The sequence below is a fragment of the Myxine glutinosa genome, chromosome 1 (assembly GCF_964187855.1).
Source record: "Myxine glutinosa chromosome 1, kmMyxGlut1.1, whole genome shotgun sequence".
Taxonomy (NCBI): domain Eukaryota; kingdom Metazoa; phylum Chordata; class Myxini; order Myxiniformes; family Myxinidae; genus Myxine; species Myxine glutinosa.
The window spans coordinates 177,391,975-177,409,927 of NC_136261.1; the positions used below are offsets into that span (position 1 = coordinate 177,391,975).

At 42.9% G+C, this 17,953-nt stretch overlaps 1 protein-coding gene across 2 annotated transcripts in view; it reads left to right on the plus strand.

Annotated features, from left to right (window-relative positions):
• Positions 1 to 17,953, plus strand: part of LIG1 (DNA ligase 1) — a 100,673-nt gene that overhangs the window by 19,029 nt on the left and 63,691 nt on the right. The window contains exons 5-7 of one of the 2 annotated variants that reach the window (XM_068122844.2): positions 8,741 to 8,905; positions 10,059 to 10,217; positions 10,395 to 10,476. In XM_068122844.2, coding sequence (XP_067978945.2) covers positions 8,741 to 8,905; positions 10,059 to 10,217; positions 10,395 to 10,476 — 406 coding nt within the window. The remainder of the gene's footprint in view (positions 1 to 8,740; positions 8,906 to 10,058; positions 10,218 to 10,394; positions 10,477 to 17,953) is intronic. The other variant, XM_068122851.2, reaches the window with a different exon arrangement.

Below are 17,953 nucleotides of genomic sequence, written 5' to 3' on the forward strand. Positions count from 1 at the left end.
TAAAATTATAAAATTAATAAAAAATCAATCATCTCAACTCTCAAATCGAATCAAAAAATAAAAATAAACGAAAATTACTTCAGCGAGAGTTTCAACTAGAATTAACACAAACAAACCACCATTAACCTCCATTAACACAAACAAACCACCATTAACCTCCATTAACACAAACAAACCACCATTAACCTCCATTAACCTCCCCCTATTATTTATTTATTTTCACGAATAAACAAATAATAGAAATAACCTGGTCTACTTCCAATTTCAATTCTGGTCAGTTCTGGTGTCTGGTCACACACAATGTTTTCCTCACCCACTGTGATTCGCTCAAAATAGATTCTCACTGTTATGTCTGAAATTCGTCTCATGAAAACCCATTCAAGAGTCCGGTGTGACAGACAGCCAAACACATAGACACGCCGAAGACCCCAGGGTACCCATCAAACTAGCTTGTCCCCAGATCCACAACACAGCGAAACATGTAACTTTACTAAAATAATCACTTACTCATAACTAATACTCATAATTACTTATGTAATTACTCATACCAATACTTACTTAAAATAATGTAATATCCCAATCTTCACCCTTTATGCAAATCGAAGCACCCCGGACAACCCACAGCCAATATCAACCACTGTAGCCGCCTTCCCCTCCAGGCAGCCACACACAGCCACATACATCTCCATCCACGTCACACAAGACAACAGCCAACGAGTGTGTCCACCACACAGAAACCTTTGGCAATGCAACAACCGAACTCCCAGACAACCAACAACAAAACCCAATCCATCTCCATGGCTCATCAAGCAGTTCCAACTTAATCCAGCTTCACATACCGATTTCCCCAAAAACTCGTGAAACTTCACCCCCATTCTGGAAAAACCCTGGACTAAACCCTGACACCCTAAATAACTTCAGACCCATCTCCAATCTACCCTTTCTGTCAAAAGTTTTGGAACGTGCTGTGGCCACTCAACTCAAACATCACCACTCTGCCAATAACCTGTATGAAACATCCCAATCCGGATTCTGCTCCAGCCACAGTACTGAAACTGCTCTCCTCAAAATCACCAGCGACCTTTTCTCTCCTCTGATGCCGGCAACCTCAACATTTTCATCCTCCTCACCTCGACGCCTCCTTTGACATCATCAATCACACCATCCTCCTCACCCTGTTTAGACCAGCTTGTGCCTATTAAACCCAAATCAGTTCACTCCCAAGCCTACAAGGACCACCTACAGCACTCAAATTATCCACTCTGGCTCCGGAATCCCAAAAGCACTCTTCTCTACAATAAACAAACTTTACAACGTGAACAAACTCCTCAGCTCCCTGGATACCACCACCTTGCTCCACACACCTGTTGGTGCACACCTGTGCACTCACACCTGGTGCCACCTGCACCCTCCTTCCTTCCTGGACCATTCATCCAAAGCAAAATTGACAGCATCTACAACAGCTTAATCACCACAATTCACTCCCCCTTAAGGTGTCCCCCAAGGTTCAGTTCTTGGCCCCCTCCTCTTCGTCCTGTACCTATCCCCCCTTGGTCACTTAATCCGTCATGCACCATAGCCAATGCACCATGGTCTCCAATTCCACTGCTTCACCGATGACATCCAGCTTTTTCATCTCCACCAAATCGTGCTCCACCACCACCCACTCTATCCTGACAAACTGCCTAACTGAAATAAAATTCTAGCTTCAGATCAGCTTCCTCGAACTTAACTACGCTAACTCTGAATTAATCTTCATTCCCCCCAACATCGATGGTTTCCCAGTATCCACATCCGGAATCTTGGCATCATCATTGACCAAAACCCTCTCCTTTGAAAAATACACTAAACAGATCATAAAGACCTTAAACCTTAATCATAAAAACTGAAAAATGCTTCGCCATGGAATAGTCCACCACTCATGTAAATAATCATAAGAGTTCTGCGAAACATCTCCATCTTTAAAACTTAGCCAACCAAATTTAAACCACATGTTTTCCCCCCAGAAACAAGTCACATTCTTTGTATATTGCCAACATTGTTCATCGTTTAAGTATCATCCAGACCTAAATTTTTATAAACCATCAACTTGTAGATGCATTTATTTATATCCCATTAACCCAAGAACTCTCAATTGCTTGGTTATATTTTAGTAATGTCATATATCCATATTTCTTTTCCAAATTGTTCCTGATATACACATTAATCCCATCTGTCTTCGTTTCCAGATGAACTCAAATCAGGAAATCAACACAAATCCTTATTACCTCCAATCAATTCAAAATTAAATCAAACAATTCAAAACCAGATCGGATCAGCGATCAGAAATCACTTTTCCAATCAACACATTCCAAGCAACAATTCATTCAAAGACCAAGCTTAAAAACACAACTCTCATCTTACTGTGACAAATAAGCAACCAACCTACTTCACAAATAAAATAACTTTTAATAAATAATAATAAATAAATTAATAATAAAACCAAACCAAATAAATAAATACCAAACCAAATAAAATAAAACAGAAACCAAATAAATAATAAAATAACTTCACAAATAATAATAAAATAACTTATCTAAAACAAATAACCTTTCATCACCCCTTTCTTCTCCACCGCCTCTTACACTTAAACAGATCATAATTACTCACTCATACACTATTGCCCATCACCCAGTTGCCCCAGACCCAAACACAGGTTTGAAATCCCAGTAGGTTGTTCTTCAATCCCAACCATCATGTGATCCCAACATCTCTCCATTTATTTCGTTCCTCATGGGGTTGGTGTTTTATGGCCTTTACCTCTTACCCAATCACACTGCACATTATTCCCCGTCCTTGATGGATAATTTTACATCCAGATGGGCACAGCATCCCATTTTTGGCGACCCAGCCCTAAAACAAGCCCCTGGACTCCTTGCAGGCTGGACCAAAACCCCCGGACGAAGTTGCATCCCCAAACCCGTCCATATAAACTCCGTTGTTGTCCTGTTCATCTCTCTGTGTTACATTTACATTTTGTGACTCACAGCTCCTGCCTCCATGGAACAATGACGCCTGAGCACTCAATTAGCCCTCCCAGTACCAAAGACTTACAATCAGACCGACAGACAGACAAATAACAGAGGCATGTCGCCAGCCCCAGCACAGGACATCCCCTTTCCGGGCAGGTACAATATAATCCACAGCATCGAAATGCCAATTTCTATCCGGGGCCTCGCAAAGCCAAAATCCATGCCTGCGTGCTCCATCATGCAACCCGATCTGTACTCGGTGCGCCCGGCGCCCCCTATAATCAGTGAGTTATAATAACCACAATATCTCTGGCACCCAACTCGTGATACCACAATTTAATCCACGTTACTTGCATCTCTTCATCCTCACCGCTCGGCCCGGTTAAATTAAATTCCAAGCGTACTGTATTCTCTGTCCACTAATTATGTACATGATTTTGGTTTTACCCACAATATATGTCCCGATATTCTCTCCAGATTTAGGTTCTATATCCTGTCGTTAAAGCAACACCCTGTAGACTGACTCCGCCTGTCGTTCTTCCAAGGTTAGTGAATTATCTCCGACCTCTTTCCCTTGCATATCTCGAACAAAGGTCAACTAAACTTTAAAAGGTCAAACTTCGAATTGGTCAACCAGCGCTTTATTTTTCCGCAAATAATGCAAGTCCGGCGACAATGGACAAATGACCCTTAATGTGGCTCTACATAGCATAATGCTAACTTCTACGAATCCAACAACCGTCACAATCCGTCCAGGGACTTCCGTACGAGGCGTGCTTCACAATGCCCATCGCACATCCTTCCTCGTTCGCACAACGCTTCATCAACGCACCTCCTCGCGCCCACACCTTGGCACAAGCCACACCACATACCGACAGTTGAAACCTCGACCGTCCTCCTTCCTCGGATCAGCGTTCTGTTGAAAACGTGACATTTCTGCTCAAATTATTGAATTTCCAAATACTCTCCCTGCAGCGCCCGTGAGGCAGCTTGTCCCACATTATCTGCCTCCAGACCCATATGCGTTTTAATAACTTAACCTTATCAGCATCGTTCGCCAGCATACCCTTTGTCCGGCGCATCGATCATCCCAAATGCTTCGATGCATCTTCCAGCCGCCACTCCGCACTGTACCTTACTGTATGAACAAGACTTCCTGTTGGAACTTGACTCCGGAAATTAATTACTCTGTCTTGAAATCGTTTATTTTAGCCATCCTAAATAAATCCATCCATCTATCCATCTTATAAATCCATCTTAAATAACGTATTCGTCCTGTGACATTGCCTGGCATATATGTCACAGCCGGCCACTATTCCGACATGGCTCATGACTCATGTCTAATTCTGACAAGAAGATGAAGGATGAAGGACATGATATGAAGAAGAAGATTCTGACAAGATACTGACATGTGAACGTCCGACATCCAGCAAAGTCGAAATGACCCACAATGCATTTGGGCACACACTTCCTCTGAGAGTGGGCGAGTTATCGCCGGCACTCTGAGCAACCTCATCGCACCCGACCCCAAAATGCACTATATGACACCAATTTCAAAGGTGAGCTGCCTCAGCGATACATCCCACACATACAATACACAATATCTGCCATTGAATGAACTCTTCAATTCAAGTAAAACACACATATTGATTCGAATTCTGCATTTAGCGAAAAAAAACAGCCCATCCTGCAACCATCTCCAATAAACCGCTTCATATCAACAGTAGATCGACAAGGGCACTCCGGGTGCTTTCCTGACCCGATTTATATCAATTCGCTTCCCAAACAACTCCCAAACAGATGAAAATCCGGACTCAGTTCAGGACCTCGCCTGTTCTCTCGGATAGACGTTAAAATGGACATTCCCGGCCTGAATTTCCCCCAAGTCGAGCAGATCGCTTACAAAGTTTCACACCGAAACCCTCTGCTTTGCACTTGACACACAGACAAACACATTGGCCAGACACACACGTCAATTAACATCCCAATATACATTCATTCCTCATTCATGTTACGTCTCTCATTCAAGGAAAAGGATTTTTTTTGGGACGGGTTTGGACGGGGGGTGGGTTGAGGTGAAAAAAAAGGGGAAGGCAGGGTGGGGTGTTGGGGTGTTGCCTAGAGCCCCGGGACTGAGCTCAGGTCTTGGGGGGGGGTTGGGGGCATGGTGGCTACCTCCCCTTTCGCGGGGTCTTGGTCCGGATTATGGACGAGCGGCATTAGCCGCTGATTTGCTTGCTTAACTACCTCCTTAATTGTTTCACCTGGCCCATTTCCTGTGAGCTTATTTATTTTCTCTTGTCCACCAGATCCTGGCCTGCTTTATCTGGACCTCTTGTCTAGAACTTCCTGGCTTGACCTCGTAGTTGTCACTACCTTCTTGTCAAACCTATGGTACCTGCGCATTTCCCTTTTCCTGGCCATGTCCCTTTGGCCTTCTAAGTTAACCTATGGCCTTTTATCTAAGTTTAGCCACAGCCCTTTGTTCCCTGGCATGCAATGGCATACCCCATCTTGTCTCTGGGCTGTTCCTTCCTGGAAAAATCTTGGCCACCTGGTTTCAGCCTATATGGCTGTCCGACCTCATTTTCCCCTCCTGGTGCTAACTGTAACTTTAAGCTTCCTGTTAAATCCTTACTGATATCCTGCGCAAAATCTATCCTTAGCTTTTTACCCTTAATGTTTATCCAGCGCAAATATTGTAACGTTACTCTTACTATCCTTACTTGTTTATCCTGGCTTTAACAAAGCTACGTCATTCTGAGGCCTAAATGAGCCTCTACTTACAATTTCTGTTCGAGTGCAGACAGCGGGGAAGACAAGGAGACTGAACCCGCGCGAGGGAGGAAGGTACGAATTTGGAATAATAGCCCTCTGATATAAAACAACTCCCACCTTTACTCAAATCAACGTGCCGGCGCCGGCCTCAGGTCAGCCTTCCTCCTGTCCCTCGGGCTCCGTTTCCCGTCCTCCGCGTCTGTTGACACCCCACTCCTGGTACCATCTGTGAAGAATCAGCTCTTCGTTTGCAAAAGAAGTCCACAAATAGCCTGAAAAATGGCGCAGCTTTATTAATAACCAACTTATACGGATCCGGAGGAGACCGACGTCTACAGCAATCTACAGCAAGAACATGCCACGTCAAGCCTTCCTGAAAACACATTGATTCCCAGTCCATTTATATAGGGACACGTTTTATCAGGAAATCTCCGAGGGAACAAACAACACTGGGAGAGGTTCCTCCCACCGTTATCATTCGGGGGAGTCAGCCCGTCCTTATCAATTGTTTTTCTGGGCTCCGAGAAAACAGAACTGTAACTCACAAAGAGAAGAGTGTATGCTTAGCCAAACAAACCCATATATTTTATGGGTTTGTGTACATGAGTAATCCAAAGCATGTTTATACAGAGTCATGCGTTTGCTGAGATTAAAACAAAATATATATAGTTAACGATAGGTTCATGTCATTCTACTTGCATTACGCAAAAAAACAAGCGCATGTGGGCGTGGTTTTACGACCAGCCTCGAAAAAAGCACACGTATACAATCTGTTCAGCATGACCTCATTTTAAGCTTTTCCTCATCCAAAACTAAAACGAAGCAAAAACCCTTTATTTACTTTATGAAATAGCATTTTTAGACATCATATAAATCATAACACATTAACACCCAACGTCTATAACTGAACTTTAGGCAATAACAAATCTACTACTTGACACTACTATGGATTGATTTAATATCTTGTACTTTTGGATGAAGATTACTATTATGAGAAACTTTGTTGTCTTTCATTTCTTTATGTATTTTCCTTTCCTGCATTTCCTTTTTGAGAATTATTACCCTGTACACGCGAAGCAAAATGTGGGGTTAAGCAATTGGTTCATGTCCGTCCATCCATCCATCGGTCTGACTAGTCTGTTTTATCAGTTTATGATTGTCAGCTTACGATCGAGAAACAACTTATTTAAATAGAATGTTATATGTTGAACACGATTGGGAACATGAATAGGAAGACAAGTCTTTCATTTTGCCGTACCTTAGCTCAGAATTCATCCCGATTGCAGATGCGCAGAGAGGTAATTGACATAAATATTTGTACTCCGTCTGCCTGCCTGGCAGTCAAACAAAATTGAAAATCATTCCAAACAGGAGCCTACTGTTCATAAGGGCGTTTGTGTTGTATAATATGCAAACAAAAGGCATGGCAAACTTATGTGAATATGTTAGATAGGATGATTGAATAGACATTGCAGAAGATGGCAGTAAAACCAGAATTAATTCTATATACGACTTTTCAAATTGAATTACATACTTGAACACTGTAGTACACAAATGGTGTGTCATACTACTTCCAAAAACCTCCAGTTTTGCAGTACTATCGGACCACAACATTCATGGTCCCAACATATGCAGACCCCACGTGTTTGCTGTTCATAAAATGCGACCTGCTTCTATATTCGCAGTTTTTGAAAAGAAACCCTATTTTTTTTTTTTTTTACACCAGAACAGGTCTCTTATTTACTGCCGCTGATATTAATTCAGCCTGTGAATTATTCTACAGAAACCTGCTTTCCCTTATGCATAGATTAATCCCATCTCGTCCTCAATTATCTTACCCATCCTCCCGCTCTTGGTACTCTGAATCCTGTGGCGAGGCAGTTGCTTTAAAACGACTTGCATTCCCCTCCTGGAAGGCAAATCTAGCTGAAGACAACCTCAGATCATTCCGCAAAGCTCACAAACAAGTGTGTGTCTACTCTGGAGCATCAGAAAACAACATCTGTCCAATCTCAAGAATGAGCCTTCAAACTTGTCTCCCACCTTTAAAACCTGGTGGCGCCTTGTCAAGACTTGCATCCTCTGCCCTGTCCGTGCTTTGTTCCCCTCAGGTATCTGCAGGATGCACGCAGTCCCCCTCCTTCCTAGTGAAACTGCCTAAATCCAGAACCACTGCTTACCTCCACTCATTTGTTCTTCTTTTTCCCGTCTGTGGAACCACCTGCCACACTCTCTTCACTCTCATTCTTCCCTCCATGTCTTCAAGACAACTGTTCACCTCCATCTCAAGTCATCCCCCATCCAAATCCAAAATCATGATCTTTTCTGCATCTGTTAAACCACCTCTCACCCCTCCCAAAAATATTGCTTATGTATCCATCTTGTCCATCCTTTGTGTTCTCCCTTACCTCTCATCGTTACCTGCATTCCTTGTTTGTCTGTCTCCATCTATTTTCTCCCTCTCCCCTGCTGTTGGAATTTCCCCCTTTCTCCTGCTGTTCCCTTTGTTATGTTGTCCTGATTTGATCTGTGTCATAGCTCTTCCATGAACCTAGACCATGCAAGAAAGAAAAGAAAAAATATCCTCCTCCCCATCCCCTCACCACACCCCATTCAAGCAATGCCCCTACATTCACAGATTGGACATTTCTGACATTTTCCAGGAACATATCCCCCGCAGATATCGGGGTCCGACAGTACTTCAATTTAAATAAAGGTTCAATGGGGTGTTGTGTAACGGGGTATTCAGGACTGCTTCTGGACTACTTCAATAGCACTAAACATCCGATTTTTAACGATTGATAAAATCACAATTTTATTAAAATTGAAGTAAATTTGAAGTGACAGTGCACGAGGTCTCGTGTTCTACGAAGTCTCTAATTTTTATCAGCTGTGTCACTGCTAATGATAATTTGCTCTTTTTACATTTGTGCTTTGCATACTTTCACCAGCAGCTATAAAACACTTGTCCAAAAGGAAACTGGAGGAGGATGGAGAAAGTGACAATAATGGAGATGTCAGAAAAGGCCATGATGATGATGATGATGAAGAGGAGAGTGAAGATGAGAGTCTGGGGTGTATGTCTGTGAAAAAGAAGGCTCGACAGGAAACACCGGGTATTGTGCAGATACACAGCAATTTTTTCCTCTGCCACAGAAGGTGGATGGAGATTATGTTTTTACTTCTATCTGTTTATTTGTCTGTCTGTCTGTTTGTGAACAGGATATCTCAAAAAGTTGTGGACGGATTCGGACGAAATTTAGTGGAGAGGTTGGTTGAGTATGTGACACGGACGAAATTATTATATTTTGGTGACGATCCGGATCTGGATCCGAGAATTTAAGTGATTCTTCACCATTGAGAGATAGGCCAAAAAACGGTATATAGAACGATATCTCAAAGTTGTGGACAGATGCGTATGTAACCTGGTGGACAGGTTGGGTGTGTGACAAGGAAGAACTGATTTAATTTTGGTGAAGATTCAATCCTGATCCGGATCAGAGATTTTAAACATTTTAAAAGTGATTCTTCACCATTGAGTGATAGGGCCAATAACAATAAATAACATGATATTTCACAAACTTGTGAACGACTTAGGACAAAATTTTGTGGATGGGTTGGGTAGGTGACAAGAACAAGCCGTTTAGATTTTGGTTCAGGTCCAAATCCAGATCTGGTCTATCGGTGGGATACAAAATGTGAACTGTTCAGCCTTGTGGAGGTATGCTGTCTCCCGAGTGCCGTTCTAGTTGTATTTATTTTTCCTCCGACATGGCACTTCTACACATTCGTTTATAATTTATCGTCTTTTCTTATTTAGATTATCCATTTCTTGTTTAAATCTCTATTTTTGTTATCTTTATCTTTGTTATTCTCATATGCTTATTTATTGCTCTACACTAACCTTTCAGTTGTCCAGCCTCGGTTAGAATGTTAACTCCTTACCCATCTGCCAGCACTGGTTGTGCGGTATTAAAGATCACACATTGTCATTCGCGAAGTGTAGGTGACTTATCGCTGGCATCTTCAACAAATTCCAAATTCCTGCCATTGAATGTCATACCTTGCCAGCCGGTTCGTGAAAGACTTTGCCTGAAAACACGTGTCTAGGCTGACCCCAGAAGGTGGGAATAATTGCAGCTGTTATATAAGTAGTTGTCGTTGTAGCACCGTCGCATTTATTCCTCTTTACTTTCATTTTGAATTTTGCCTTGATTTTTATCACTTTCTGTTTCACTTTTTTTATACCCACCTGCATTTGTTTTCCAGAAAATAGGCACAAAGAAGGTAATGTAGATAAGCAAAGCCAACAACCATCAACGGAGGGTACTACAAGTAATGAGGAAGTGTCCGAAGATGTGAAATTGGCTTCTCCAGCATTTCCACAGGAAAAGAGCAAGCCCAAGGCAGATATTTCTGGATTCTTTGGTGAGGAATGAAGCTGCAGTTTATCCTATTACCCGCCACTCTCTGTAACTACCCTCACATTCCTTGTTTGTAATTTTCATGTGCATTCAGCTTTTTGATCTGTATCACATGCACCATGTATATTTTGGCATTCTTGTTGCATTCATTGTTGATGATCTTTATTGCTCTAATCTGCAGCTCCGAGAAGATCTGTAAACAGCACAGATACATCGACAAAAGCTCTTGTAGGCTCTGCATCAAGCAAAGGAACTCTGAATCGGTGAGAAAAGCACTTTTGATTGATTAGACATGCCAGGCTGATGCTAATTTGCAGATGTACACAACCATTCAAAAGTTTAGGTACTTTACTGGTGTACTTAACACTTAAAAGTGTACCTAAACTTTTGACTGGTAGTGTATGTGGTCAATTACCAAGGGGGCAGTTCCACAGGTTGATGGACATGGCATTTGTTACGTGGTCCTCCCGGTGACCACCTGGTCTCGGTGACCCCCGGACCGTGAGAGGAACTCCGCCAGAAAGATTTATTATGTATGCGCTTTAGTAACGCAATCAATATGAATTCCAACCAAGAAAAAACCCCACACCAAGGATCCGGAATAATCAATGATATATTCCCCGAGCAATCAACCATCAACCATCAGCAATCAATAGTACAAAGATGTAAACTCATCTACATTAACTCTAAGATGGCCATCTTATACATTCCTCACGTGAGCCCCACTCCCGACTCCCTCTGTGGTCAATGTCTCTCACAATGTCTCCGTACTCCTGTAGTTCGATCTCCGCACGTGGGCGGTTGAACGGACCCTTCCTGACGTGCTTTCACCGGGCACGTCCCGTACCGGGAACAACGGCTGCAGCGCACACCTCCTGGCCAAGCAAAGCGGGTAATGTAAAGCAGGCAAAGCAACACGCGGCTTGCCCAGCGCGCGCGGCCCAAGGTGCGACCCGTACGCGGCCTTGTAGATGGCGAGGCGAACTGTGCCAGCTGCTTGTTTCCGTGCACGAACCCACAGTGACTTGACGTGTCAAAGGGTAGTTACACGTCCCGGTAACTCCTCTCGCCAGACGGGCTTTGAAACGCCGATTCTCTGACGTTGCTCAATCGATACCGCCCGCGTCCGAGCTCGGCGAGGAAGAAGAAGAATCGTCGCTTCTCCAGGACCTCGTGTCTTTTCTTCTTCCGTTTCCGGTCTCCTTTTCCTCAGAAGGGCTCCTGACCCTTTAATCACAACAACCTTTAATCGACTACACATTGATAAGCAAAGACCTGAATAGTAATTCACATACATTCACATAAATATGTAACACTCCCCCCCTTCAAGAAAGAAAGTTTGAACCCAGCGAAAACTTTCTTTGCCGGCCAACTTGGATAAACAAACCAGATAACTCACCCCCCCCCCCCCCCCCAAATCATCAGTTCCCCCCGGGCACAGTCATCACTTAAAAATAAAGCAACAAAATTTCACCCAATCCCCGAGATTAATTCACTCTGGACCAAGCGTCAACCACTTCTAGTTTCTCTTGAATGACGGTTAAGAGGTGGTGACCCAAAGCCCCCAAATTTAAACCTCTCTATAGCACTTTTTCGGGAGGCCCAGCGGAGTATTCCTACATGGACGCCTTAAGGAATGTGGAGTTCACGGTTAGTCCGGGGAGGAAAGTTCATTACATGGACGCCTTTAAGAACGTGGAGTTCACGGTTAGTCCGTGCAGGACAGTTCACTACCTGGACGCCTTTAAGAACGTGGCGTTCACGGTTAGTCCGTGTAGGAGCCTCGGCTCGGCGGCTCCCCCGTATATAGTGCTTCAACTTCTCCAGACTCCTAACAGTTACGGTGGGACTCCTTGTCCCAGCCGTTACCTGACTGGCGGTCTCCTTCTCGGCCAGTGCTCTGACATTCATTCTTTCGGGTGGTGCCGTAACTCTGGGAGCCTCCATAGTAATATCGGTTGCTGCCAACCCCAAAACTCCTGCCAAGTGGTCCTCTTCTGTAGACCTCTCGACGCCTACGAAATGCCTTCCCTACTGTTATGGTCCGACCCTCCAAATCCTTACCATTCCAATTCTTCTCTGCCTCTCTGGCGTCTCTTGTGCTTGCAAACGTGACAAAGCCGAACCCTCTTGACCGTTGCGTTTCCCTGTCTTTTACCACCCGCACTTCCACCAGTGGCCCATATCTGTTGAAGACAGAGGTCAGAACTTCTTCCTCTGTGTTGAAGTTCAGTCCCCCTACAAATAACTTGGAACTTTTGTCGCCATCCCGAGCTGGTGGGGTGTTATTTTCCCTGCTGTGCTCTTTACCAACCCTCGGGTTACCATAAATTTGCCCCCCGGCCAAATCATTTCCGATAATCACAGATACTCCCTCTACAGGAAGCGTGGCTTGTAAACCGACGGTGACTGGTCCTGACACCAAATCGGATTCCAAATGGATGACATGAAGTGGGGCACTAACACAGCCACCGATCCGTTGTAACCGAACACTATCACCAGTTGCGGTACTCTTTGACAATGGCAAAATGCCTTCAAGCATTAAGGATTGATGGGCTCCTGTGTCCCTCAAACCCTAACCGGTCTTGGGTTAGTCAAGTCTCCCTTGAGTGAGACCAACCCCTCATAAATAAATGGTTGGTAACTCTTCTGTGGGCGATTTCTTACGTTTGCCATCGCATTCGGAGTTGTACTAGTCGGACTCCGCTCTGGGTCTTCCCTTTTCATGAGGTAACAACTGGACATCAAGTGTCCAGGTTTCTTGCAAAAAGCGCAAGTAGGCCCGGAGGAAAAACTCGTGGTCTGCCTCGGGCCCCCCGAAAAATAAGTTTGTCTTGGGCCCGCAGCCCTCTGATTTCGAACAGGTGGGGTATCCGCGTTGTCCCCATAATCCTCTCGAGGCCGCCGCCATGTATTGTCGTTCTCCGCACCTGCTGTTCCCCACCTCCCCTGCGGAGATCTAGGCGAGGAGTTAGGTTCGTGGACCCCTATCCGGTGTGTTAAGGCATAATCATCTGCCAGGGTGGCTGCGTCCCACAACTTCGGTACTTTCTTTTCCTGCAGGTACACTTTGATGTCCTCGTGGACACACTGTTGAAATTCCTCCACCAGCATCAGGTCACGCAATGCTTCGAAGTCGTTCCCGACTCCTTTGGACTCACACCACCGATCAAACATATTTTCTTTCACTCTGGCAAACTCCACATGGGTCTCACTCTCCCTCTTCCTGGCATTCCTGAATTTTTGCCGGTAAGCTTCCGGAACCAACTCATAGGCTTTGAGGATGTGCTTCTTCAATACCTCATAATCTGCACATTGGTCCATTGGTAGCGCCGAATAAATCTCTTGAGCTTTTCCCACCAGCACACTTTGCACTAGTATGGTCCAGGCCTCCTCCGGCCAGTTTAACTGTCGAGCCACTTTCTCAAAGTGTGGAAAAAATTTAGCGACTTCCTTTTCACTGAAGGGTGGAACCAGCCTCACATGTCTGCCCACATCCCAGGTGTTCTGGCTAGGTGTCGACCCCGTCAGCAAGGGTGGTACCTCTCCCCGTTCTCTCATTAACTCCAGCTCCTTGAATTTAATTTCTTGCTGAAGCTCCATGTCACGTTCCTTTAATTCCCTTTCCGCTTTTCTCTCCTCTGCTTCGAGGTCCCTTGCAGCTCTCCTCTCCTCTGCTTTTCTCCCTTCTAACCTTTCCTGGAGTTCTCGTTCCACTCTCCTTTCCTCTGCTCGTTTCTCTTCTCTCCTCTCTTCTGCTTTCCTTTCTTCTTCTGCTCTTTCCTTTTCTGCTTTCGTTTCTTCTTCTGCTCTTTCCTTTTCTGCTTTCCTTTCTTCTTTTGCTAACCTTTCCTGGAGTTCTCGTTCCACTCTCCTTTCCTCTGCTTGTTTCTCTTCTCTCCTCTCTTCTGCTTTCCTTTCTTCTTCTGCTCTTTCCTTTTCTGCTTTCCTTTCTTCTTCTTTAATCCGTTCCTGGCTCCGTAATTGCAACTCCAGTTTCCGGAGCTCAACGTCTTCTGGTTCTTCGGGTAGCCACTGCCAGGCTAACTCGTCCCATGTTCCTAATCCCACCATAGACTGTATCACCGTGGTCTGCAACTCTGCCTTCCTCAAATTAGTTTGGACCTCCAAGTTAAAATGTTTGGCCAATTTCAAGAGGTCCGCTTTTAGTAATGCTCGGAACTGTGCCTCACTAGGTGTTACCGCAAAGTTCTGTGCAACAAACGCCATGGTGACTATCGTTAACACCTGTTAACCTTCACCCAAGACTTTACCACAATTTCTCAAAAATTTACCAATTAATAATTAATTAATTAATTTTAATTAATAAAAACTATTATTTTATTATGTTATACAATTTTAGATCCCGGACGTAGACCCAATTGCGAATCCGCAAATCGTAATTTGAACGAGCCCCCAATTCTGTTACGTGGTCCTCCCGGTGACCACCTGGTCTCGGTGACCCCCGGACCGTGAGAGGAACTCCGCCAGAAAGATTTATTATGTATGCGCTTTAGTAACGCAATCAATATGAATTCCAACCAAGAAAAAACCCCACACCAAGGATCCGGAATAATCAATGATATATTCCCCGAGCAATCAACCATCAACCATCAGCAATCAATAGTACAAAGATGTAAACTCATTTACATTAACTCTAAGATGGCCATCTTATACATTCCTCACGTGAGCCCCACTCCCGACTCCCTCCGTGGTCAATGTCTCTCACAATGTCTCCGTACTCCTGTAGTTCGATCTCCGCACGTGGGCGGTTGAACGGACCCTTCCTGACGTGCTTTCACCAGGCACGTCCCGTACCGGGAACAACGGCTGCAGCGCACACCTCCTGGCCAAGCAAAGCGGGTAATGTAAAGCAGGCAAAGCAACACGCGGCTTGCCCAGCGCGCGCGGCCCAAGGTGCGACCCGTACGCGGCCTTGTAGACGGCGAGGCGAACTGTGCCAGCTGCTTGTTTCCGTGCACGAACCCACAGTGACTTGACGTGTCAAAGGGTAGTTACACGTCCCGGTAACTCCTCTCGCCAGATGGGCTTTGAAACGCCGATTCTCTGACGTTGCTCAATCGATACCGCCCGCGTCCGAGCTCGGCGAGGAAGAAGAAGAATCGTCGCTTCTCCAGGACCTCGTGTCTTTTCTTCTTCCGTTTCCGGTCTCCTTTTCCTCAGAAGGGCTCCTGACCCTTTAATCACAACAACCTTTAATCGACTACACATTGATAAGCAAAGACCTGAATAGTAATTCACATACATTCACATAAATATGTAACACATTGAAAATTAGAATGTGATTTTTCTTCAGACTACATTTTTTTTTTTACTGATTTATACATTCAGGTAGGTGAAACAGACAAGGAATAGTCATTTCTGTACGAGTTTTTAGAGAAATTGGCATGTGAATTGAAAACAAGTTTTGACTGAAAAAAGTTTTAAAAATCCAGCAAAGTTTGGACCTACATTGGTAGTGATTAGATGAGAGGTATTTCAAATTTTTACATATTTCCAGACTGTATGATGGTCAAATTCTCTGAAGTACACACGTATTTGAAGATCCCTTGTCATTTTGAATGTGAAAAAGTGATATAGCGTACCTGTTTGGATGATGTAACGTGAGTAACAGCAAAAGTGTGTCTGTTTGCTGTGATCAACTTCTTTATTCAATAAAATTCTGGTAGTTAGAATTTTTAGTTGTAGTGACCTTTGATTTAAAAATTAGTGTTTTGTGGTATTCATGCCCACATTTAATAATTAACAGCTAGTACATTATAAAATTAACATTTAATAATTAACACTAATAAATAACGTGAGTAACCGTGTAATGTGAGTAACCATAGTGTATCGTGAGTAACCATGTTTCCTTTGTAACGAGAGGTAAAATCGCAGCCGATGGCTAGATGAAAGTGTTGTGGTGTGTGTGCAATGAATACATGTATGTGTTGAAAATCATTAGCTTACCCTATAGATGTTTATGAAAAGGATAAAATGACTCAACACTTGAATTAAAGAAAATTAGCATTTTTTATTTTTGTTCATGAATGATGATGGTTTGTATTATATGATTTGTATTATATTTGTATTAATGATTTTATAATTTTTTATTTCTTTGATTTGTATAATTTGTATATTATATTTGTATTATTCATGATTTGTATTATATGATTCTTCTTTAGGGCAATTCCATGAAGAGGTGGACATGACCTCAAAATTCAGAATTGTGTTTTTCACATAAAAATCAGATTTACTTGATAGTACATACATCAATGCTTCTGGAAAAAGTGATGGTGATGTTATGTATTTATGAGCAATATACGAAAATTGAAGATTTATCCCATTGATGTTTCAAAATCCAATTTTCTGTTGAAAATGATAAAAATTGTATTCATAGTCTACTGAAGAAGACTTCAAATTATCAAACCATTTAAATCTTATTTGCTCTTTGTTTCAACTCGTCATCCACCTCTAATAGCTAGAAAGTTGTGATTCTGATTCTTTTTTTTTTTCTTTCTTTTTTTTGCATACAAGATCGAGGCTCGTGAAAGAGCTAACATTCATCACACAAAAAGTCAAACCGACACACAAAACACAAAATAAGGGGAGCGGTAGACAAGATGGGGAGAGAGCAAACCAGATTGTAGAATTTTAAGCCCATTTTCCCCATGTAACGTTACTAACCAAGACATCAACTTATTTTTTGTCATTAGAAAATGCATTGGTGTAGAATTTTCATATTCTGAATTTTTCTCCTCTGCACACTCCTGAGTCCAAAAAAGGAAATTAGATTAATGAAGATTTTGCTATGTAGGTTACATAAGCCATAAAAATCTTTTTATGTTACTAACCATGTAACGTTACTAACAGATGTAACGTTACTAACCGATACAAGAGTGAGAGAATACCTTTCAGCTGACACAAAAGCACATTTTGAGTACTTTTTCAGTACTTTTAGCAAAGTTCAAACAAAAGAATAAGTGTGAGTCAATAGATCACCCATAATGCAACTGGAACATCCTTCAATTCACATGTGACAATTCACAATTCGTAATGTTAATTTCGTAATAAATTCAATTCACAATTCATTCATTCGCATTTTCATAATAATGATAACGTAACATTAATATTATAGTAAATATAATTGTAACACTAATCCCTTTGTGGTGACTGCAAAGTTACTGGAGGTTAAAATATATCTTCGACACTACCGGTCAAAAGTTTTAGAACACCTCAATTTTCCAGTTTTTATTGAAATTTACGCAGTTTAATGTCTCAATGTACTCTGAAATTAAGCATAAACAAAATAAACAATTGGAGATAAAAAAAGAAATCATAGAATCATTTTGTTTAACAAAATTTAATTTAAATTTTTGACTCAGAAAAGTAGCCACCTTTTGCAGATATAACCGCCGAACACACTCGTGGCATTCTTTCTACAATGGAAATCAAATATTGTTCAGGAAGTTCTTCCCAACACTGTTGCAGAAGTTCCCACAAATGTGTTGCACTTGTAGGTTGCTTTGCTTTCACCCTTCTGTCCAGTTCATCCCAAACCAGCTCGATGGGGTTTAAGTCTGGAGACTGTGCTGGCCATTCCATGATTTGAAGTCTACTGTCTTGTTCTTTTCCTCGAAGGTAGTTTTGACATAGCCTGGAGGTGTGTTTAAGGTCATTATCTTGCTGTAGGATGAACCCCTGACCAACTAGGCGTATACCAGAGGGTATTGCATGGCG